This window comes from Cupressus sempervirens, chromosome 11 (assembly GCF_028749045.1).
Source record: "Cupressus sempervirens isolate cs-2001-9-10 chromosome 11, ASM2874904v1, whole genome shotgun sequence".
NCBI lineage: Eukaryota > Viridiplantae > Streptophyta > Pinopsida > Cupressales > Cupressaceae > Cupressus > Cupressus sempervirens.
The window spans coordinates 700,981,589-701,007,208 of record NC_143128.1 but is presented as its reverse complement, the minus strand read 5'-3'; the positions used below and the strand labels follow the sequence as shown (position 1 = coordinate 701,007,208).

At 38.9% G+C, this 25,620-nt stretch overlaps 2 protein-coding genes across 4 annotated transcripts in view; one reads left to right on the top strand and one right to left on the bottom strand.

Annotated features, from left to right (window-relative positions):
• LOC149531619 (uncharacterized) overlaps nucleotides 1–25,620 on the bottom strand; it is a 68,273-nt gene that overhangs the window by 25,429 nt on the left and 17,224 nt on the right. Inside the window, exons 2-3 of the mRNA XM_089810598.1 lie at nucleotides 2,074–2,122; nucleotides 1,899–1,943 (exon numbers count right to left, since the gene is read on the bottom strand). Of these exons, the coding sequence (XP_089666724.1) occupies nucleotides 1,899–1,943; nucleotides 2,074–2,122 (94 nt within the window). The remainder of the gene's footprint in view (nucleotides 1–1,898; nucleotides 1,944–2,073; nucleotides 2,123–25,620) is intronic.
• LOC149531618 (uncharacterized) overlaps nucleotides 3,974–25,620 on the top strand; it is an 83,864-nt gene continuing 62,217 nt past the window's right edge. The window contains exons 1-2 of one of the 3 annotated variants that reach the window (XM_089810595.1): nucleotides 3,974–4,112; nucleotides 11,688–11,790. In XM_089810595.1, coding sequence (XP_089666721.1) covers nucleotides 4,094–4,112; nucleotides 11,688–11,790 — 122 coding nt within the window. In that variant the 5' untranslated portion in view covers nucleotides 3,974–4,093. The remainder of the gene's footprint in view (nucleotides 4,113–11,687; nucleotides 11,791–25,620) is intronic. The other 2 variants (XM_089810596.1, XM_089810597.1) reach the window with 2 other exon arrangements.

Here is a 25,620-nt window from a genome sequence, read left to right as displayed (position 1 = left end):
TCCTTTAGTTGCTTTGGAAGATTTTGAGTTGTTTCCAATGTTCTAGCCAACTGTCAAAAGTGGCAACAAAAGTTTAGGTGAATTGGCAACGGGGTATGTAATTTTGGACTCCGCAAGTTGATTTCAACTATATATTGTATTTTAAAAGATCATTAGTTTATTTAAAATCATGTAGGAGATCATTCGAGTGTCAAGAAAGAACTTGGCATCGAGCATTAATTAGAACTTTGAAGATTTATTAAAACACACCATAAGTCCATTTGTTACTTTCTTGATATATTCAACCTTCATTTGAAACCATAAAATTGGTCCATCAAAATTCTAATTAGAAAGACCTTAACCCTCACATTTCAACAATTTCCTTAACATGGTTTTACACACATTCAAAAAATAGAAATCAAGATAAAAAAATTCCAAATATCCAATTACCACACTTATCTAAATAAACATAATCAAAATAAAAACAAGGGCTCTGTTGGAGCTAGAGTCCCTGCCTTTTGATTAGAAAAGAAGAGCATTGTATTGAAACATGAAATAGGAAGATGTATTGTTGAAAAGACAAAACATAGAAAAACTATATTTCTATAAATTAGTACTAGAGAATTTTAGAGGATTTTCTATAAGATTCTATGATCCTTCACTCTCTGCCACTGATCCTTTAAAAAAGGGCTTATCATCACACGTTTTTCAATTGCAATATATTTTGAAAATTAAAAATGGCCAGTTGCTATGTTGACTGGTACATTTTTTAAGCATTCAAACAAAAATAATTTGCCCGGGTGCCATTGCAAAACGAAAAACGTCCTAAACTGGAATGACTTGACAAATGCCATCTTGAGTTTGGGTGGGATAGACGAGTGTTGGATAACATGTCACTTGTAAAGTAATGAGTAACAATTTTCAACCCATATTCTATGATTTTCTAATCTGATTTGATGTTTCATTAGTTTTTATCGTTTGAGTTTGTTTGATTCTTCATATTGTTGTTTACTCAGAAATCCCTTCGGTCATTCATGCTATTTTTTTTAATATATTCAATTTGGAACAAAATGATGGCATTCTTCTTCTTCATGTACACCTATCACGCAATGTAAATAAAAGTCACCTAGTCGTTGCCACCTCTCTGCAAGTACTATTGCCATCTATCTTCTTCATTGAAGAACACATGTTCTTTCTTCATTAGGAGTGTAATCATTTCTATGAACCACTATTTCAAATACAAAATATAGTTTTTATGAAAGACTTTATGGAGGTTCTGGATCTTACTACTTTGGCTGTTTTCTATGTCCTTTATCATTTTGATGATGGGTTAGAGTGCAGGTTGAAAGGTTGATGGAAATATCTTCACATAGAAATCAAATTCAGAATTCACAAGTAACAAATTTCTTGGACTGTAAAAAAATTGATGAATTCAACTTTAAGTCTTACTTTACTGTTTGAAAAACATCTAAATATCTAAGCTTCAAATTTCTTCAACTGAGGCAGAAGTAATGAAATTTGATAGAGATTAAAGATCAACGGAAATTGATTTGAATTAGGAGGCTGTAGAATTAAGTTATAGATCATTACATGGATATTAACACCCAGAAAAACATTCCATTTATGAAAGCAACCATGTATTTTGAGATCCTCACAAATAAAGTAATGAGATATGTTACAGCCATAACCTAACTTTGAAACAGATGGAACCATAACAGAACCATTAAAAGTAGCTAACCGCATTACGAGTAGATGCCAAAAAAAATGCTGACATAATGGCAAAGGAAAAACAAACAAGAAAAACCATTGTTCTTCAGTTTCTGTAACATCGCTCATTAAAAAGATGATTCATTAATTATCAGATAATGTGATGTTAAGTAAACTAATTGCATCATAACCAATCTATCTTTCACTATTACCTTTTTCTTGCGCACCAATATGTCCAATAGCGATAGCATGTCGGCCTGGAAATAAGAGAATTAGCTTTAAAATAAGGGGCTAAAAGAAAATTTAAGGCTTTCAAGGAAAATGTACTGGTATTAGAGAATTTGTATAGAAAATAATACATACTGAGAAAAGCCATTTCTTACTTACACTGCAAACAAATCAAGGTACGTAGATCCAAATTTACCCGACAAAGTACCTGAGTTCAAGAATATGGTGCAGATATTGTCAGTAAAAAATGACATTTTTTGATGCCTTCAAAAACAGTAAAAAGAGGCTATTTTGGGGATGCGTTTAAAAGAAAATAAACTTGAGAGAAGTATACTCCCAATCCATGGGAGAAATTTTTTTGGGATCTCTTATAGGGCTGTGAGCTTAATTTTCTTTTTTGCAATCTGGGTTTTGGTTATTATTGACAGATTCAACTAAAGATTTGAGGACTTCTACCTGTGATGTAAGAGATGTGATATAATCTGTTGTTTCTTCAAGCAAAGAGCAAGTATTCATTGATGTCCCTCCTGGAACCAGGCTTTGCAGCTTCCTCTCATGCTTCTTTACAAGACTTGCTTCAGACAAGGTCGCAGGATCGAATCTCTTAGAGCAGAAAATTCTATACAAAGACAAGCTATCTCTTCTTTTCTGTTCTTGAAGCCCAGTCTAGCCGTCACGCTGTCGCGTTGAATGGTCCGATAGAGGAGCTTCTGTTACATGCCATCGAGTTTCTTGCAGCAATGGCCATTTGTTCTGTGACTTGTCACAGAGCTGTTAGAGTGCCCGCTTCAGACCCGCCTCACCTCAGACACGAAGATGCCTATCATTTCGCTGTTTGGAAACAGAGTTCAGAGAAATATGGCCAGCAAGCTGTCTCTTGGGGTGATTATGGACAGCGTGCTGCTACTCGTTGTGTAGGTGCTATCTCTGGACACGGAGATGCTTCTAAAGGCACCGATAAATTTGTCTACATCCTTAAATTCCACCCATTCGCAACAAGCTGCAGACATACAAGTACTTTGTCTGAAGCTGCAGCACAGTGCGTGACGATGGCGGTGTGGGGAGTGTGGAGGAGGTGAGCCTCATATCGGGGCTCCCTGCTACGACGAATACTGAGCGGCTAGAGCTTCTCGACCAAATGCGCCATGTCACGTTTTAAGATACTTGGGGAAGAGCACGGGCCAAGGAAATATCATTCTATGCCCACACCGAACCAGTTCGTGGGGGAGGGGAGCAGTAGGGCTTTGACGCTGGTGATTGAGTCATATGGGTTTGCACTTCTTCAGGGGAATGTGAGATGAAATTTGTAGTCACTTGCACTAGGTGTCTGAGCTTCACCATGCCGAGTTTTCTACAATCATACAAATGCCTCGGAGAAGACAATAGCGCAAGCAGCATCGATCCAAACCAACTGTAGGTTTTAATGTGACATTCAATAACAATAATGACAATAAAAGAACACCACATATTTAACCGTGCGATTTGCCAGCTATCCTCTTCAAAGCCTCCGAAAATGTGCTAAAGGCTCCTCTGACAAAAACTTTACAACTGTTTTGCCTTCCCGCTTTTGTTTTTTATTTATTATTTAACTGAAAGAATACTAATAAAACCACTGGGAAAATGAAACGGACGAATAGGAAAATCAGAAAATTCGAATAACTAAAAAATTAAAGATATCCAAGTACTATGAACCATACAATATATTCGTTTTGCCTATGATCGTAAAAGTATGAAAGCAGGATTAATAGGTTTTAATTCGTACGAAAACAACAGTCTCTGCCTTTTAAAAGGCAGGGACTAATAATATACTAAATCGAATTATCACTTTTGAGCACTAAGATCTAATGCCTTAACAAGCCACTTCTATTAAACATATCAAAATCTCCCTTCAACGTTACTTTCATTTCACTCATAAACCAAATAAAACACCAATGAAAATTTGGAACATTTTATAAATGGGAAAATCTTTTGTGAAAGGGAACAAAAAATGAAGATTCTCCTAGCCGTAAAATACACGACGTTGACTATACTTCAAACCAAATATATACCGTTATTTTGTCATTCTTAAAACGCTTTCGAGTAAGACACACGAGAAAGATGCCACTCATTCCAAAAGGAGCTTTAACGCTCTTTGTTTCTGTTTCAGTTTCAGGTCCCACGCCGACGGAAGAACATCATTATGGACCAAACAATTATAGGTAACACTTTTCAATCTTAATATGTTTCTGATGAGTTTCGAACACACCACCTTGATTCAAAATTAGTATCGTTGCAACGGTTAGAAAATTTTACGCATTTGAAATAAAAATGGAACGAGAGATTTTAATCAAGTTTATGAGATCAAAAATAATATTTCTTTTAATTTCTTTTCATGTTTTTTAAATATTTGACCTTCTATTGTTAATTTTAACGAGGATGCTGACTGTATGAATAATTTTCTCTTCCTGGAATAGCTGTTGATATATTCAACCTTCAAATGCCTTTTACATGGATTATGGATATACTCATAAGCTGTAAATTCCATGATAAAGTGCTATTCCATTTCTACTGCACCCTAGTACAAAGAAAGTGAGGAAGAAGTTTGCTTCTGCAATAAGGGCTTGTTTGGTTGTGGGAATAGGAATAGGGGAATAGGAATAGCTATTCTGGAATAGAAAATGGGGCTACGTATTCTTGTTCTCTGTTTGATTCAGCCAATATTTGATGGGGAATTTGTGGATCCCAAAATTTATATTTCTAAAATATAAGAGAAATGACAGCAGAAGACATATTTTTCTTCACAAGATGCCAAATTACCTGAACCCCTAACAAGGGCCGAAAGTGACCCTGTGTGCTAAAAGCTCCATTGAAACTAAAGAACTGATGAGGTATGCTGTCCACCATGACTTGTGCGAGGCAAAGCTCTGGCGTAGATGCCTCTACAAACTCCACTCTGCTGTCATTGCACTTAATAAACACCTCGCCGTCACATGTTTCCAATCTTCCCGCCATCGGATAGAAGTAAAACTAGGGTTTCAGACAGGCTCTTCTTCAGGCGCTCCACCATGGACTCAAATTCTTGGATGCTCCATCTCGTGGGAGCGGAGAAGAGGAGACATTTCTGTGTGTAATGGACAGACAACATCCGGAGATCTAAATAGGTGAGTTTGCATTTCTGCGGCAGATAAGGGGGGCCAGGAAAAATGATGCGGACAGAGACCCTGGACCTGACGAAATCATAAAATTTGATTAAGTGAGAATGAGAATAGGAAGGGGCATTCCAATTACAAGTATTTTTGGGATTAGATAAAAGCTCATTTTGGGCTTGTTGGTAAACAGATTTGTCACAGTAGAATTGCCCAACGGAGTGTGTGGCAAATCGTTCACAACAGTTGGATAGGCCCTTGATATCCGGCCTTCCTCTGCGTTTGGAGGGGCAGCTCCCTCATATGATATAATTTTGAAGCTTTTCAAATAGATATAAACTTAAAATTGAAGGGGGAGAAAGCTCATGATGACGAATGCACCACACGACTTCAAGGCTTTCCCAAACTACTAAATTAAAATTGCTAATAACAATGATCAAGATCTACGCTTGAAAAACTATTACTAGCACAACGCTGATCCACAGATTCATAAGCATCTACACCATACCGTGAGAATGCTCACTACAAAGAGAATCAACATTTGAAACAATTTAGATTCGAAAAGAGGGAACTCAAACTGCACATTCCATTATTTTCTTGCACCAAGAAAGCAATAGAGATTTTTCAATTCAGAAAATAAAAAGTGTACATACTTTCCAAATGTTATCCCTGGATCAAAATTTCAGCATAGTGTTCCCTTATTTTCTCAACCAAAAAGTCCCCTTTACAAAGCTCAAAAGAGCCCTTATATAGACATAGAGGTTAATAACTACCTATTCGTGGTTAATAACCACCTCCCAAATACGTGATTTGGGTGAGGTTAATTAACCTCAACAAAATTAACCTATATGCTCTAAAACTTGAACCTTAGATATTTTGAGGAGATGATTGAATAATCGATCCTTATTGATTCCTCTGATAGATTATATGTGAACTAAAATTCAAACACACTAACCTTCCCAAGTTCACGTATACTATCTACAAGATGCTCCAATCTGCCTACCATCTCAATCAGAAGTGAAGGAAAGGTGGCAAATAGTTCACCACCTTTGGCCACGTTGCATGTACTTTCACGCTGCATCTTCATATCACCATCGTTCTTCTCTCCTTCATTAAGGTGAGCTATTGTAATGCCAATATGCACTGATTTTTCATAATGCTCGTTTGGGTTATCATGGATTGTAGAGGAGGACATTTCTTCATGTGTTTTATGCTCTCACTCAATTCATGCATAACTTTTGCTGCCTCCATGCCCACTTTATAAAACCAAGGCTTTGTGGATTCAAACTGGCTAAAGCTGGATTTCTCATGTAGGGAGTGAATACAATCATGTTAGGCGAGCACAGAATAAGCCATGTGACAAAGCATGCCTCCTACTTTCACCTATTGCTTCCATGGATGCCTGAATCTAAACTCGCCATGGGCTGGTTTGGAGTGTTCTATCACTACCAATATATAACATCTCCTCTATATTACAAACTGAAGGTTAATACATTGTGTCAAACAATTCCCATGGAAACATCCCTCTCTGTATCAATCAATCTATCCATCAGATATGTGTACCGTGTGAGAGGCTTTTCCTTCCTCTACAAAGTAAGTTTAAAAGCCGCAAGATTCCTCAATACTGTCTCTGTAGAGTCATTGATTGTTATTTTGGGTAAGAGGAAAGTGGAGATCGTGCTTTTAAAGCTTATTTTGCTTAGGTTTCCTGATTGATACGGTGCAAACTTTATGCCTACATCACTTAATACTGTTACAAATGGAAAATCACCAGCTATTGTAGCAGATAGCATCGACTTAATGAAACGCTTTCTAGCTTTTGTATAAAGATAGGAGGATTTGAAATTTTCAGTGATCTTTTCCTCTCTTCAAGATGACTATTTCTTTTTAAAAAGATGGAGCAAGATGATGATATAAAGACAGTCCAGAACATGACTTCTGCTGTTGAGCTCCAATAGCGGTGTCTATGGGTTTGGTGGAGCTTATGGAGTCTGCTTCACCCGAGCAAATGTTCAAGTGTGTAGCTATGCCGAAGGATTCAAGCCAAGAGATGCTAATGCCTAGCATTTGGGACAATGGTGATTAAGCAGTTGTGTTCGGTGGAGTCCATTGCAACGCTCTGCCACTCCTGAAGTCGCCATTAATGGCAGTCACAGTGATATTGCAACAACAGATGGTTTTCTCCAAGTGGGCAATCTTTCTCTGTCTGATAATGAAGCTCCGGGATATTCCCAACAGTCATTGAATCTCCAAGAAAGAAAAACTACTTGCCTCAACAATAGCTCCGGCTCGGCCTTTTCTTTCACTGACTCAAATCCTGTTGTTTGTAAATTGTGGTTTGGCGATCTGTTGAGTTGGCAGACCAAGAGCAAGGATATGTCTTCTGAGAGAGAGTCTTAGTTTGTTCGATTCGCTGCTTCTGATGTGCCAAAGCCTTCATCCAACAGAGGAACAAGAAGAAGTACACTACTTGCGCTCTTCATTTCAATCCCTCTGGGTATGACTGTTTTAAGTGCTCTATCAAGGACACACATCGAACATATCACTAGCATTTTGTCAAACACTTGTATGTCGTGCTACATTCTTCATCCTATGGGAACACCGTGCATAGTTGTGAGAGTGTATAATTAGCAGAGTTCGAGGTCGATATTAAAAAGTAAGGGGTATTATGAAATCCCAATCTCGTTCTTACTCTGTGAATCTTACATAAGACTTTAACGAGCTCAAAGTAATCTCTATCACTTGCTTCAAAGCCAGCTTCTTTCATCTTTCCTAGCATTTCATGGCCCTCGACCACTCTTGCTGCAAGGAACAGGCTTCTAATCAGAATAACGTAAGTTTTAAATTTGGAGAACATCCATATCCTCCCATTTCCTCATACAAATTCATTGCATCCGATGTCTATCTGATCTCCCACAAATGTGTAATCAGGATATTAAAGGTCTCTTTGTTACAAGGCACCCCTTCCATTTGCCTTCAACCAGACAGGGTCAAATACTCTAGTTGTGCCATTGTTTCCAACATTTTTGATTTTATACTGAACTCGGAACATCCGCATAAGTCGAGGTGTTGCTTTAAGGTTTTTGATGAACAGGCATTCAATCCCGAACAATTACCGCACAATCCTGGATTTCCAAGGAAGGATGGCTTGTTCATCTTCTGATTGAACCGGAACAGGGGACTTGGCCTGTGAAATTGTTATTTGATAGGCTCAAGATTTCGAGCATTTCAAGCTTGGCGATGGAGGTGGATCACACGTTTTGAAACTGTCTCCGCATCTCGCTCCACTCGCTGGCCTTTACATCGGTTAAGCTTCACCTAATTTATCTGTTTCTTCATCGTGCCCGCCAAGTTGTCACGCTCTTTCCGCCTTCACATACCCGCTCATCAAAATAATAAAATATTTTGATATCACTTTCACCTTTGCTCACTCTCCATATTCGTTTCAAACTCCAAGTCCATTGTTCGCGTGGATTATCAATTGCCAAGGAAGGTCATTCGATAACACTATGTTGGGAAGATAAACAGCCCACGTGATATGCTATGTCAGCCCAAACTCGAGACATGGATGTTTGGATGATTCAAACATGAGCTTGAATTGGTTAGCCCTGTTCCAAAGCCGCTAAACTGGCACATGCACAGAGGACACTAGCAAAGCTAGACTGGTTCAATTTCCAACCTGCCTGATACATTCGATAGAACTGCTCTAAGGCCGCTTTGTTGTTTTCACTCTTACGGAATCCTTCAATCATAGAATTCCATGAGACTATGTCTTGATTCTACACCTCTTCAAACAGTTTCTGTGCTTCACCCATTCTTCCACTCTGAGCGTAGCCTGTATTTAGAGCATTCCATTTTCGTCAAATATTTGGCGTGCTTTTATTGCTTCTTCAAAAACGTCCTTATCTTGCACTTGGTGAAGACAACAGTTTGCACATGATCAGATTATTTTATGTTCCAATCCAATTCCTTCATAAAGTCGGGCTCCCATTTACATTTTTGACTTCTCATGGAAGAATTTCAAACAGGTTAGTAACCGTCTCGAAGAGGTTAAGAAATACATATTTTTGGTGGCTATCATTAACCTATTGAAGAGGTTAGGAAAAACATATTTTTAGTGGTTAATATTAACTTTTTACTTGGAGGTTAAGAAAGACACATTTTTGGTGGTTAACATTAACCTATCGAGAAGTTAAAGGTTAAGAAATACGCGTTTTTGAAGGTAATCATTAACCTTTAATATATTGATGCTCAGAAGCTGGATCTCAATGATCTCAAGTGCTGTGCGGAGCTGAGAACGAGTCGGAGACACGGAGGCTTAAAGACTTGCAAATTTCAAAGGTAGAATGGCCAATTTGATGTTTAAAACTAGGCAAGTTTTAAAAATTAACAGAGGCTTATAAAATTTAAAGAATTTTATAACCAGGCAACAGGGCTATAATGGGAATACGTAATCCTATTCTCCATTCCAATTCCGCCAACCAAACAAAGAATTGAAAACATATTCTAATTTTCAAAACCTATTCCTGTGATATTCCAGCAACCAAACGGGCCCTAAAGCTTTCCTCGGTGGGTCCAAACACATCGGAATAGATAAGTGCCAAGGGAGTGCCTTTCTTTTCATGTCCAGTCCTCAAGAAGTTGACCCGCTTCTGTTTTCCATAGTGACAATGTGGACAAAATTGTAAGTCAACTGATTTCAGCCCCGGTAATTGCTCCCTTTTATGCATAACAGCAAGGCCCCCTTTTTACTCATGTGACTGAGCCTTTGATGCCACAATTCTGAATCGCTATCTTCAACTGTCATGGCAACCCCCACTTCAACGATATTTTCAACAATATATAAACTTCCAATCTTGTCTCCTTTTGCAACTAACATGGATCCTTTTGGGACTTTCCATGAATCGGTTAGAGAAGTGACAAAACCTTGTGCGTATAGCTGATTTACGGAAATCAAATTTCTCTTTAGTTTTGAAACATGATGCACATCTTTTAAAAGCCAGTTAACACCTCCTTTCAAAGATAATAAAATATCTCTTTTGCCTACTATTTCACATGCTTTATTATCACCCAAGTATACTTCACTGAACTTGCCTTCTTGATAATTCGAGAAGTATTCTGTACATGGAAAGGTGTGAAATGATGCGTCGGAATCCAAAACCCATGAGGCTGAAGTAGTCTTGGTTGTAGATAAAATCAGTACACTATCATCTTTGTCATAGACGGTGTTGGCTTGACTTTCCTGCACTCGTTCTTGTGCTCTTTTATAACCTCTACAATCCTTTTTCATGTGACCAATTTTGCCACAAAACCAGCAGTCTCCTCCTTTCCACTCCTTTGACTTCGAGCGTCTAGCTGATTTTGATCTTCTATGATGATTGTTCCTTCCCCTATTTTGGCTTCTTCCTCTAATTTCGGTGCTAATAACCGTCAAGGCTTCACCGGATGAGGATTCCTTGTTGCTTCTTCGCATATCCTCACTAAGTAGAGTTGCCATTAGTTCATCATAGACCAACTTGCTCTTTAAGGAGTTAGAAGTGCTAACTGCTGTAACAATGGGATCGCAGCTGTCAGGTAATGAACACAACAAGATGATAGCTTTAGATTCATAATCTTGTGTCATGCCAACCGAGGTTGCTTGACATTATAAAGTGTTCAAATTGTTTATATGATTTCACATTGCAGTTCCATCCTTCATTTTCAGCTTGTAGAGCTTCTTCATAATGAATATTTTGTTTGCAGCTAAGGCCGTTTTGTACATACTTTGAAATTTATCCCAAACTTCCTTGGTCATAGATTCGTTGTGTACATTGAATAAAACATTCTATGATAAAGAAAGAAAGATTGTTGCCTTTGCCTTCTCATCAGTTTTATCCCAGTTTTCATCCTTCATAACAGCTAGTTTCTTTGCTTTCCATCAATTGCTACTGCCAAGTCTTGCTTGACTAGCAACGAATGCATCTAAACTTTCCATAAACTGAAATTTTGTCCTGAGAATTTCTGCACTCGCAAATCTTCAATGAATCCGGATTTTCAAACACTAAAATCGATTTCAGCGACTACGCCAAGCTCTTATACCAATTGTGAAGTTCATTGAAAGTGCAAACTGAAAAGAACAAAACAACAAGAAAGAGGAAAAACACAAACACACGATTTTATTGTGGTTCACCACAAATTGTGGCTATGTCCACACTGCAAGGAAGATCTCTTATTAATGTTTACATCACAGCTGTAGCTTCAGCTCTTTGAATACAACATACAATAATGAACCTCCAATATATATATATAGAGTCTCAAAAGAAATGAAGCGACAAACAATTGGAGAGAAAACAATAATAAATTGTGAATAATAAATGGAAGACTGTTGGGCTTCACATATACACCCAACACCACCATCAGGATGAGAGAGTTCAAGCAACCAAATCCTAGAAATATACTGCATAATTATGGATTGTGGAAACCTGCTATCTTTGATTATTTCATGCTTGCATATATCTAAGCTTTTCTCTACCAAAGTAATATCTTGCCTTGTGGATGACAAGGAAACCATAAACTGTTTTGAATTTATGTATGTCACATTTCCTTCTGGATGATAAAAAGCTGTAAGTTATTCAGATTTAACTGAACGTTTTGCCTTCTGTATGGCAGACAATGTTGGTGCTGAGGAAAAGCAAAATGGACAAACCGGAATTGACCAGAACAAAAAATTGGGACCACTTTCGCACAATATTATTCCTCACCTCCTCAATTTGTTAGTATCTCTAACCAAGTGTATAGAGATCTTATGCTGTGTCCTTAGGGATTATTACATTTATGACTAATATTATGTATAAATGGATTAACAAAATTATAGTTTAAGATCATGATATAAAACAATGCAGTTTTTATGACAGCCTTCACTTAAAGTCTACATGTTTTTGATTAAATTCAGCAGTCTAATGGGGCTGACCCTTACACAATCACAACCCAATGACTGTCAAGAGATTCAACAACATATTAATAAAAGTGCTGGTTGTTTCCAGTCAAGGTCACAAAGGTCACACTGCCTGCTGATTACTAGCCTTACTTAAAAAGGCCACTGAGAGAACTAGGGGCCAGAACTAGTCATTCACAGTATAGCGGCCAAAAGAGGACGTTAACAACAAACAACCAACAACACAACAAGTAGGGCAAACAAACGGAGAGATTCTGAAAGGCTCCCCAAGCCTTCACAATGGGTAACAAGTGGTATTCAAAACCATTTTGTTAAAAGAACATCTAGTAATAAAAAGCAGTATCATCCCAATAGAAAATCAGCCCTCCAACTGGAAAGCTGCTTTCCATCTCAATAGGAAAGGATCCCACATCTGTAAACAAAAAAAGGAATAGACCATTGGAAGGGAGAGCCTATCATGAATCCATCCATGTTCAAGCAGCCATAGAAAGGAGAAGGCCACATAAAGTGACGAACGTGCTCTTTCATGAAGCAAGTCACCTCCTTCATAGGGAATGCTGCCCCCTCCATAGGAACTGCCAAAGAAGAAGCAAATAGAATGTGTCAGGCCCTCACCACAACCAACAGAACAAACCATACCTCAACAAGGGCAGAACAACCTAAAGATAGTGGTAAACCTCAACCAAAAACAACCATAGACCATAACAAGCCCAAGGGCCAGACAATGCAACACCTGAAACCAGATTAGGCACCATCTACAAACTCACAACTTTACCAACAAACCTTGGCCAATGCCAAGGCTTACCCACATAGCACCAACATTGTAAACCAACAAATTGACCTCCTTCAAGGCAATGTGCCAAGACTCATCTTTAAAGCAGAACAGAAAAAGGGGCTGAGGCCATCATAGCCAAACAAACTCACCGACACAAGTAAATCAAGTGGTCTTCCAATAGCTTGAGCAACTACCACCCCAAAGATGCTGCCAGCACCACCCGAGGCACATGAGAGATCACTCTTCCAAGAAGCAAGAACAAAGAACCGTGACCATGCTGTGCTTATTAGAGCAGCTACAAATCCAATTTCCAGAATAAGGAAAGAGAGGCCAACATACGCACCATAGAAAGCACCTATTGTAGAAAGGACCCACATAGCCCTTTGATGAGAAAATGAATAGAGACACCCAAAAAAGTCCAACAAAGGACCAACTTCAGTGTAAAGGGAATAAATCCCTTCAACTGAAAACATCACAACCAAAATCGAGGCAAAAACAAAGCTCACATCAACACTGGTAGGCCAAGGAACTCACACACTCATGGACCAAACAATTACAACCAAAACAAATCTCTCGCCACGCAGACAGAGCACATCTTCACCAGCACCAATAAGTCTTTTTTCAACTTTATGGATAAACAACATCCACAAAAGCCACCATTGGATGGGTACACCAAACAGAAAAAGTAAGGAATACAGAGGCAACGCTAGCCTCAAAAATCGCCTAAAGATCAATCCTCCACCCGAGCCAAAGCAGGCCAGGTCTGAATAAAACAATTAGTAGACTAATGGTGCGGGCATCAAGCCTGTTTGAAGACAAGAAGGGGACGAACCCATTCTTTCCTTAAAGCTGCACACGGAGCATTAAAACCGAAACAGGACTCAGCCACTGAAAGATGTTTACCGTATTGGAGTAAAGAAATTAATACATACAGGCAACAGATAAGAATAGCAGAACTCCTTCTATTATTCGCATATGACAAAGATATTACATCATACTTGATAAGATGATTACAATGCTTCCCGAAGGGGGTATATATACTTTCCGAAGAACCTTCCCGAAGGGGTCCGTTGGCTACATGACAATTACCGAAGGGCCCATCGGCTATAGTCGGCTACATAACAAGAACCTTCCCAAAGGGACCCATCAGCTACACAATATCTACTGACAACATACATCCTGTCGGCTACACAATATTTACCTATGACATCATCCCCCCCAAAAGAAAAAGTCGTCTCCGGACGACAATTACAAAATATTTGAGACAATTAACAAACAAAATACATTAACTGACTAAGTACAACAAGATAAATCTACTTCTGTCACATCACTTTCACATTTGTCTCATGCTTGCACGAAACTGGTCTCCAAACCACATTGCATCTGCAGCCTCTGCTAACACAATACTGTCTCCTTAACTGACCTTGATAGCCACCCGTGCTGCTTTATCTGTTTCCAACGCCTGGGTACTTGAGTCAAGTGTCACTGTATTGCCTCCAACTGGATGATCAGCGCCTCTTGAGCTCTCTATGCATTCACCAAGATAGCCTCACGTCCAACACCTACTCCAAGTGCTTCTGGTACACAGACATTCCATGCCTGCACAGCTTTAGGTCTCATCAATTGGTCATACTTCCCACGACTAATAATCCACAATGACTGTGGGTCTAGGGGGCATTGCCCCCAGCAGGGTTGAGTGGCAATGCCGCCATGGGGTCCTGGGGCAGTGTCTCGGGCGCGCTCCCTGTCGTGATACAGGGTGAGGTCGAGGGGCAGCACCCCTCGCCGCCAAGACCAAATCAGCACTTCGAAACCCACAGAAAACTGTATGGAACACACTATTTTTGCGATTTCTTCTAATCCCACACTCTTTCTGGCAACTGCTTATGTCTACCCTTCCCTTTGGCATCATGCATTACTCATTCCGAACTGTTTCGTTTTGTCATCTTTTTTTTTTTTTTTTTTTATAGAAAACCTCCTACCACCTTTCCTCTATGCTGCCAATGTACAACTGCACAATTGATTGCATCTGCCATAGTCTTCCTACTATTGGACGGTCTCTCGACTCTTTCCTTATGCTGCTTCGCCTCAGAAGATAAATTGTAATTGCCCGTACGATTCCTGTATTCTTTATTTCTGTACAGTAACTGGAAATGAGAACTTCAAACTTTGTACACCAAACTGGATTACCATACGATAGCTTAGTAACGCATGAAATGTCCTTCCATTTACTCACCGTATGGATGCCTTATATGTCCTTATCATATTACCTTACAGACCCGTACAATGTGCATTAAATGTTTGAAATTGCTTAATAAATGTTTTCAATTGCTTAATAAAGTCCGTATGGGAATGAGCAAAACAAATCCGTACGGTGGTTCACCTTACTTGTCCATACGCATACTAAAAAACCGTACGGTGATTCATCTTAAAAGACCGTACACAGACTTTTCGTCTTCGTGATATCTCCAATCCGTACGGGGGACTTCAAGCATTGAATCCATACACCAACAACAGAAGGCAAACATAATATAAAATCCTTACGTATTAAAGTTTACACTCCGTACGATAAGCATTACTGTCAAAATCCGTATAGTACACTACATTGTAGAGATCCGTATGGTAAATTGAAAAGTCCGTATGGTGACTAAACTTGAAACATTTGTACGGTGGCCAACTCAAAACATCCGTACGGTGGCAATAGCAATAATCCCCAATGTTCGTACTGAAATCCGTATGCCAAATCCATATGTAGTACCGTACCAAAACATGCAAAATGGAAAGTTTGTACATCAACAGGGATTCCATCAGCAAGCTGTCAAATCTAAACGGGGTCTGCACTGTATGTTCCTTTGTAATTGTCGTACGGTGTCTAAACTTTTAATATTTTCTTTATTTTTGCTCTTATAAGGCCGTATGATTATTGTTTTAAACGCTGTTTTTATATTGTGTTTGCTAAAGCTGTACGCCAGGTTGTGCTACCCATTACTTTGTAATGCCTAAAATTCCAGTCATTTCCAAATTTGCTTGCCGTTCCTTCTTGTTTCACTACTTGACACTATCAACTTCTATATTCTACTAACATATATACATTACTTACAGCTATTTTTTTCCTTCCTCAATTGTTTGTTGGTGAGGGACCATTTCTTTCATAGTATATTTTTAACTTCGACCCATTCACTGTATTTGGTATGTCTTTGCTGTCTAGTGTCCATAACTTAATTGCATCATTATCACCCACTTCTCGGATCTGGTATGGCCCAACCCACTTCACCTTAAACTTCCCTGGTTTGATTTCATTTCGTCCATCATACTTCAACACCCACTGTCTAGGCTAAAACCTGTTCAGCTTCAAGTGTTTATTGTGCTATGCTTTCCGCCTATTCTGTGTCACCTCCATAGCCCTTTCTGCTTGCAATCGTCGAAGTTTATTTAAGTTACACGATCTCTCCATATCGTCCAACTTGGTTTCGACACTCGGTACCATAAATTCCATCGGCTGCCACTCTTTGTCAATAAGTGCATTCTTGATTTTAGAACCTGTACTCCGTACTGCTGAACCCTTCCTCTTTGTTTCCTGTGCAGACCGTATGATGTGTCTTTTGTGCTGTCGGCACCTTTCTGTTATATTCGTGGTTCGATGTAACATTTTCTTTCTGTGCAGTCGAACGGTGGGATCTTTTCTTTTTCTAGGTTCGTACTGTATGTTCTTCCCCTCAACTTTAACCGTAACTGCCTTTCCTTCTTCCACTTCTCTGTCTTCCTCCGTACATTCATTTTCCTCTTTTTTCTCACCTTCGTCCACCCTTAACATATTACAGCTCGGAAAGAGTTCGTAGTCCTCTATTTGCCAGTGGTAAAGACCGTTGACAGAATCCAAATCGTCCTTCGTTGATCCTCCTTCCAACCGCAGGACTCCCTCCTGATCTGGTTCCATACGCTGCCTCCCTTCATCCTCCTCTTCGAAATTTGATGACAGAGCTTCTTCTCCTACCATTTGGGTGTGTAAGTCAAGGATGTATTTTTGCCCCTTGCTTTTAAGCGATAAAGTATTCTTCTTCCAATTGTGTTTCGCCTTGGCTTGTATTAGCCACCGCCGGCCTAGAATAGCATCATATGCTTTTCGCTTCAATGGAATCATGACAAAGTTGAGCAGGAGCGGTTGTCTTCCGATATTAACTGTGCTGTCGGGACTCCCAATGGTTTGATTCTGTGTTGGTCGGCCGTTAGCAGCTGGAATGTAGGAGGCCACAATGTCGGCTGCTCCAGCCTCTTCCAGGTATCCTCCGGTAAGGCATTAACACCGGACCCTCCATCCACAATTGTGTTTGTCAGAACAGTCCCCAGAATTCCCATTTCGACTACTGCTGGATGGCATCCAGATGAGAGGGCTAACAACATCAGATCTTCCGCACTTGCGCCACCTTCCTTCTCCCTTCTTTGCTCTACTGGTTGCTTAGCAATTGGAGCTATATTCGTGAGTGCCATATGGAGTTGAGGCATAGTGAGCAACAGATCATTTATCCTGATGGGTACCTCGGTTTGTAATATTTGTCGTACGATGTTTTGTTTTGTGCAGTGTCGTGCGGAAGTACCAGTCGTGTCCTTCAAGTGTGTTGTTTTTGCCTGCGTTGCTTTCTGGATCTCTGCCCGTACTTCCTCTAGTCTCCTCTTTTCCTCCGTTGGGTCAGGGTGTACCTTCGCTTGCTTCCGAGTGATGGCGAAAACCTCTTCTTCGTTTGTCCTGACGTTGATCAAGTATACTCCCGACTTCGGGCACTTAGCATCTTCATGATCGCCAAGTCTGCACCATCTGCATAACAATTTTGGTGTGTTCACCATTGTGCACTCTCGGGCGTAGTGGCCCCACAAATTGCATGCGCAACATTGAACTATCGGCCACCCATTCGCATCATACTGAATTCGACTCCTTCTGCCATTATTGTTGTTGTTGTTTTGATCGCGCCGGTTATTTCTATATCCTCCCGATGTGGCACCCTCGGTACTAGTGTTCTCGCTCCCTCCTGACGCGGATGCCTCCTGCGTGAGGAACACTTGCTGTGGTGCTCTTGATTTCAGGTTGAAAGGGCATTCCTATATCGAATGTCCCATGATCTGGAAAATCTCACAAAATTGATCTTTCGGACAAGATCCCTTCGTATGGCCTTCTTTCTTGTACTCCGTGCACCATAGGTCATTGCCCTTGCTCTCCTTGTGCATGTTCTTCAACTCTTTCATCGTCCGAATCATGTCCTTTTGAAGAGCGCGAACCTTCTTGCTGCTACCTTCATCATCGCTGCTATCTTCTCCTGAAGGTTCCTCGTCATTTGAATCGGATGAGCTACTCTTCTTCTTCTTCTTTTTCTTCTGCTCACTTTTGAGGTTCATTGCCCAATTGTACGCTTCAGTGTATGTCAATGGTGGCATGATCTTCATCTTCTTTCACAGCTTTGGGTGAAGGCCTTCAATGAACCATCTTTTTTGTAGCCCATCAGTCGGCTTATTCTCCATCTTATTGATCAGGTCCTTCAACTTCCTGGCAAAGACTCAGACTGTTTCATTCTTCCCTTGCTTAGTATTGAATATCTCCGCTACAATCTCATTATCGTCGCGCAATTTTTGAAAATCTACGATAAACTCCTTAATATTATTCCAATTGTTTAACTTTTGTGGATCTGTATCAGTAAACCAATCAATTGCAACACCTCGTAGGGTGGCCGGAAACTGTCGGACCCATTCGTTTGTATCTGTTATGCCATTCGCCCTCTAGATCGTTTCACATATTTTATAATGTCGAATCGGATCGGTGGTTCCTTCACCATCAAATTTAGGCAACTTTTCTTTTGGTCCTGCCATTATTACTGGATGTGTGTTTTGTTGTGTACCTACGCTGTTCTGAATACCCGCACTATTCTGCACACCTGCGCTGTTCTGCACACGCGCGCTATTTTCGACACCCGCATTGTTTCCAACACTTGCACTGTTTTCAACAGTCGTGCTATTTGGTGAAGAAGGGTTTTCGTCAACCGAAGCTGTCTGTTTTGGAAGTATATCTCGGATGAAGAGTTCACTCCACGCTTGTGCTTCCTCGGCACTCCGAGCCATGCGAGTCGATCCCCTTCCGTTTGGATTCTCTTCCCTTAGCGTATGCAGGTTCAGAAACTCCTCCCTTGCTTCTTCCACCAAATCGAGCCGCTGTCGAGTCTCTTCCAACAATTTTTTAGTACTTTTGTGTTTGTCAGTAACTTGCTGAAATCTTTATCTGTGTTCAGCTTGTTGTGCCAAAATTAAATTTTCCTGTGCGGTGCGTATTTCGTCCTTTTCCTTCAACTTATTCTTATTCTTGTTCAACTGATTCGGCATTTAGTCTTCATCCGTCTGTCTGCGTACCAAGTCCATCGAGCAACGACGCCAAATGTTTACCGTACTGGGGTAAAGAAATTAATACATACAAGCAATAGATAAGAACAGCAGAACTCCTATTATTTGCATATGCCAAAGATGTTACATCATGCTTGATAAGATGATTACAATGCTTCCCGAAGGGGGTATATATACTTTCCGAAGAACCTTTTCGAAGGGGTCCGTCGGCTACATAACAATTACCGAAGGGCCCGTCGGCTACATAACAAGAACCTTCCCGAAGGGACCTGTCGGCTACATAACAAGAACCTTCCTGAAGGGACCCATCAGCTACACAATATCTACTGACGACATACATCCTGTCGGCTACACAATATTTACCTACGACAAAAGAGTGGCAATAGAAGCACAAAAACAGTGATGTCAAACAGAGGCCACATTCGTCTCACATAGTCAGCATCATCATCTAAAGATCCCATTGTGAAAAAAACAAGTTTACTCAAACACACAAAGTAAACCCCCATTGTACAATACATAGGACAAAGTCCCTAGGCTAGAGTAGAAATAGGGGCCAAACATGAAGCCTCGGACTCACGAAACCATGCTCGGGAGTAGATGTGATATACCACATAAATAAACTAGGCCAAGGCCTTCATTAGCAAAAGACTATACAACTGCAAAGCAACCATCATCATCCTCATTCCCCTGCGCATCCCCATTAGCAACTTCATTTAAAATTTCTCCTCCGCTCCCTTGCTCCATTAACGGGGATATTGTGTGATATCTTTTATTTATTGAACCTTGCCTATAAGCTCTACAGGCAAGAAGCCACATTATTTCACCAAGGGTCAAAGTTAGCAACTCTCCATTGAGAACCATGGAAGATAAAAAAATTTAACCTTTGATGTTTCTTTACATTGTTGCTTTTGAATTTCCTTAAGGATTAAACTTCAATAAATTGTTCTGACGACATAGTTGAAATGAACCATGCAATTATTGCATGTTATAACAATTGGAGTTTATGGTGGTGAACAAGAATTTTTTATATTGTATGATGAACTTAATATAATTGGGGATTGTTTGAAGAACAAGTTAATAGCCCTCAAGCTATATGAGACTTAAAAATATGCCTAGAGCAAGTTTATTGGTAAACATAGGTCTCCATTAGGTAGAAGCAATCATTGTTTAGCATTAGAATGCAATCAACATTTCTGAATTCATATGTGTCATTCTAATAGAGATATTTAACTACCATGGACTCTTATATATTGCCTTAGCTGTGACAAATGCATCATTTTACTTCAAAACAAGGACTCTGAATATTTTACTCTATTCTCCAAATATGTTTTTTGGAATTATTGTTGCAGAGGGAATGATTAGTCATTGACTTGACTATTCTAACATACAGTTTGTCAACAAAGCTTAAGAATTCACCCATGTGCTCAAGAAATACAAATTACTTCTGATACCAACATATATAAGATTGAAACCTGATGTGTTGTGGCTGCGAGATGCCATATATGACTTTCATTCAATGTATAGTTTGTTAATGACAAGCATGTGCCTGCTATACTAGAAATCAGGTTTTGCATCCTTTTGCACTATTTATGATTTTTCTCATCTATAAACTCAGTGATGTAACCGAAGAAGTATGTTGATGCCTTAGCTTGTGTGTGAGCTGTGACTTATTTTTCCTTGCCATTGTAAACTACACTTGAAATCTAAGTTGCCTGTTCTGGTCTGGGAATGGGTCCCAGGTTTGACAGTACATCATTTTTCCTTCCTTGAGTTAGGTGCAGGCTTGGTTAAATATAACATCTATTAACAATACTTGAAGTATAAAATATAGAAACAGTGATACGCATAATTTCCAATAAATAAAATATTTAAATACCTCATAATTAGTGAAAATGAAAATACTTGCGAATCAGATTTTGCATCCATTTGCGCTATTGCCAATGTATGAGTTTTCTTGTTCATAAATTCAAAGATGTATATTGATACCTTAGATTGTTTGCAGATTGTGACTTATTTTTCCTTGCTGTTGTAAACTAGAAATCAAAGTTGCCAATTCTGGTACTGGTTGGCATCCCAAGTACAATAGTATGATACTTTCCCCATTTGACTATATATATATATATGTCTTAAGAAATATAAAATATAAAAACAATGATACTTATAATACCCAATAAACAGATTACAATTACTTCATAATTTGCAAAATGAAAATATGCGTAAATTCAAAATTCAGCGATTTGTCAAATGCCCATATATATTGAAAATTACAATCAATCTTCATATTGTTATTCGTCAATAGCATCAATGTCAATATTTTGTTCAATTTCATTTGAACCACAATTTTTTATAGTGCTACTCCCACTAGCCATATCACATGCAAAAGTTGCCTCATCTATAGAGACTTTGGTACATTATGCAACAATAGTATCTAAATAAGAACACCTAGGACTTTGTTCCAAATTCTGTCACCTTTTCATTATAATTAGGCATTCTATGTGACACGAGACAATTTGGAATGCACGTTGATCAAATCCTCAACTTTTTTTTAACACCCAAGCAATTGTGCTCAACAAAGTAGATGAAATATTAGTCCAATTCTACTCAATTGAAGAATCTGTCAATTGTTGAATTTGTATGCAGCATTTGTTTTTGGCATTTTTTTTTTTCTATTAATTAGAGAAATTCAAATACGTGAAATCCATATACACTTCTAGATAGCCATTTTTAGAATGGAAAGCACCATAAGGAGAATCCACCAAGGGTATTCACAGAACCAAACACTGCAATACATGAAGAACCTCAAGAAACCACCATTAATAAAATGGCTGAACCTACTCCAGCCACAATCAATTGCCTTGGTCTTCATTAATCAACTTGAGAATTTGTTGAGCTTTTTTGAGTCAAATGTTCTTCCACAATCCAACCACCGGGACCCATAGAGCCCTTTTCAGCAAAACAATCTAGCACCATATCCATTCTTTGGGGATGTGAATAAAAGAAATAGAATCAAATTTATTAGCAAGATTGAAAATTTTCTGAGCTACCAAAACCAAACACCAAGGGACCTCTTAAAAGTTCCTCTTGTTGAGAAGAGAGATTAAAACCAAAGAGTTAGTTTCACAAACAACTTTTTTCCAACCCGTGGAACAAGATTGATCAAAAGCCTAAAAATCACCCATGCCTCCATCATATTTTGGAATGGAGACCCATATGCATAGAGATCAAGAATTGGACCAACTTCACCAATCTCTCTAGCACTAGGATTACCTTGAGAGACTCGTTTACGTACATAGTTAGGAAGCTGAAGGGAGGAGGAAACCACCTTCTAGATCTGGTCATACTTGAAGACCTTTGAAATCTATCCTCAGGCATAACCTGAGAGGAAGATGGGAGACAAAGCTTTAAAATCTAACAAGTTGAAGGTCAGAAGATGTAAGCAATCCATAAAGAAAATTTATCTTCTATAGTTTCCTTTTCATACCTTTGGATCTTACACCACACTTGCAATGCTCCCCTCTGGCCTCCTTGAAAAGCTTGGTGATTACATTCCATCTAGATATACCAACAAATAAATGAAGGTCCCAAGTCACACACATCCAAGAGAAATAGAGTAGAGGTAGGCGATCCTCTCATAATATTCCAAAACTGAAACAAGGAAGTAGCATGGATGACTTGTTTGCTCCACACATTCCACTGAGAACTTTAAATTTCCACTGAAAAAGGACACTGAAAAAATAGATGACTAGAGCACTCTTCCTAGTAACCATAAAGTAAATATATAGCCCGTGGAACTATGGTCTCTAATATTTTACATTGTTGTGGCATTAAAGGCACATAAGAAAACTACACTTGGGCCAACCAAACTTGTTCCAAATTCTTTTCCACCAAGGAAATTTCATGTTTTCCTCCCTTCACATAACTTAGTAATGATAGCCAAGAGATACTGAATACTCATCTTTTGGATCATGACCCCAAACAAGAGTGCTTGACTATACAATAGAGCTGTAATGTCTGACAATCGAAATAGAAGCTAAAGTATTACTTTCCTCTACTAGACCTCCTAAAGGGGTTCTTTCCATCTACAAACAAGGGAGCATCCTAGTTGATTGGGTTGCTTAAAATCTATCACTTTGGACTACCTAGCTTCCAAGAACAAGTCACTAAGAGATTGAAACTGAGGGAAGGGAGAAATAGTAGGGGGGTAATTGTCCCAAGAGTCATCCTAGAACAATGCACTATTACGTCTATTGGCTTTTATATAGTTTTCTAAATCAAAACACTTGTCCCATTCAACTCTACTTGTGGAATATCAACCTCATCGACACCTACCAAGTCTTTGAAGTTGAGAAGTTTTGCCAATGGCTTATCAATATTTTTACAACATCTTCTATATAATTTTGAAGGTAAAGCTTGACAATTAAGCTATATCTATTGCAAGCCAAATTCCCTTTAAGGGCCTGCAAACTTGTACCCAACTAGGTAGACTCCATTTCTAGTAATTTCCTTCTCATAAGAGTTTCTTGGATGATACTATCAAATACCTTGAGAAAACTATTAGAAGCAATTAATAAAAGAAATCTAAAAATATGCAAAGCGTGTGGGATAAATTTTAAGAGAGTTAAGCAAGTACCAAAGGAGGCATCAAAAAGCCCAATGGCTCACCTACTTACGAACTCAATCCATATTTTTATTTTCAAAGTTTCATGTCAAGGACATCCAACAAAGCGAGGAACACCAAAGCATTTCATAGGAAAAGAAGCGAATTGGAGAATTGTAGCAATTTCATGATGAACATACTCTCGAGTGAGGAAAAGAAGATATTGGATTTTCATCATTAATTTGTTGACCTAAAGCAGAAGTGTAAATGTCCAACACTTTTCCAAAATATAGAAGCTTCCTTGATCTTGACCATTCCTTTAAGAGCAACATTGTCCACAAGTTAAAGGTGAGAATGAGGATCAATGTTTCTATTCTGGACCAACCCCTAAATAAGCCCTCTCTATCTATAGTGCTTGAACAAACATTCAAATCCCTCAACAATCAAAATAAAAAGATAAAGAGACAAAGGATCACCTTGTCAAAGCCCTCTAGAAGCTTAAAATAGGGAAAATAGTTCAGTTGTTCCCCTTCAGAAAAAGTGATGGAAAAAAAACATTACCGCATTTGCAATCCTTTATTGAGTTATGAAAAAAGAAAGTATTTTTATAACCTTCCTGGAGCTAGCTTATTTTGTATTATGCTTCCAAAATATCTCTTCATGAAACCCCCACTTTGTCAAGTCCTTGGAGCATTTATATTCCTCTTTTAGGAGTTCCTTATCCAACCCCTTATTCTTAACTTGACAAGTGATTTCCTCCGTCTTAGCCCATATATGTTTTTTTGATATGGAAAATGTTACTAAAGGAGGATTTGTTGCATCTCTTTAGCATGAATTTTGCATATTGAAGCCTCTTAGAAAGGAGTACATAGATGTAACAGTAGCCGACTTGCTATCTCTCCACCAAACCTCGATAACCTCGAAAATATTAGTGTTGTTTTGTAAATTCACATGCCTCATTGCAAATGGGGACCCCCACATTTTTCTTAGTTAGAGTTTAGCTTAGTTTGTCGTAGGTGTTTGTTAGTTTAGTTTGGCTTGGCAGAAGTTCCCTTAGTCTTCCAAATAGTTGAGAAGTTGTGACAAGCTCATATGGAATTTTGATCAATTTGAAGTGTTTTGATTGTGAAAGTTGGAAATTGAGGGTAAAGTTGTGAAATTTTGATTTTGTGAATTGTGAAAGAATGTTAAAATGTTGTCAATATTAGGAATTTCCTTCTAGGTGCATTATTACAAAGTAATTGGAAAATATTTGCTTATTATTAACAGAGACCGAAAGGTCAATATATATAAAAGAATAAAATGATGTTTTCTTAGGAAATGATCGTAAAGAATAAAAATATTCTATTCTAACATAGAAAGCTAAAAAAGTGAACGGAAACAAAAGTTAACTAGATATTTACAATGGATTACCATTAACTAATAATAGACAATTATCTATTATAGTAATACCCTCCCTTAATGGTTAATCTATCTAGATCACCAAGCTGTCCTCTGAATTTGACAAACTTATCAAGGCCAAGAGGCTTGGTGAGAATGTCTGCAGTTTGATCTGTGGTAGGAACATACTGCAAATCTATAGTTCCATCTTCAACCAGCTGTCGTATGTAATGACAGTGAACATCCACATGCTTGGTTCGTTCATGGAAGACTGGATTTCGTGCTAACTTGATAACGCCTTCATTATTAACAAACATAGTAGTTGGTTGTGCTAGTGACATCTGCATATCTCCAAGCATCCGACGAAGCCAAACAGCTTCACATCCTACCTTAACAGCCCCTCTGTATTCGACTTCATAGGCTGGGCTGCTGGATCAGGAATCGGAGAAACAGGCATGAATGGTCCTTGCTGCTCATCAAAGACTACATCACGACTGTAGATGAGATGGGATGT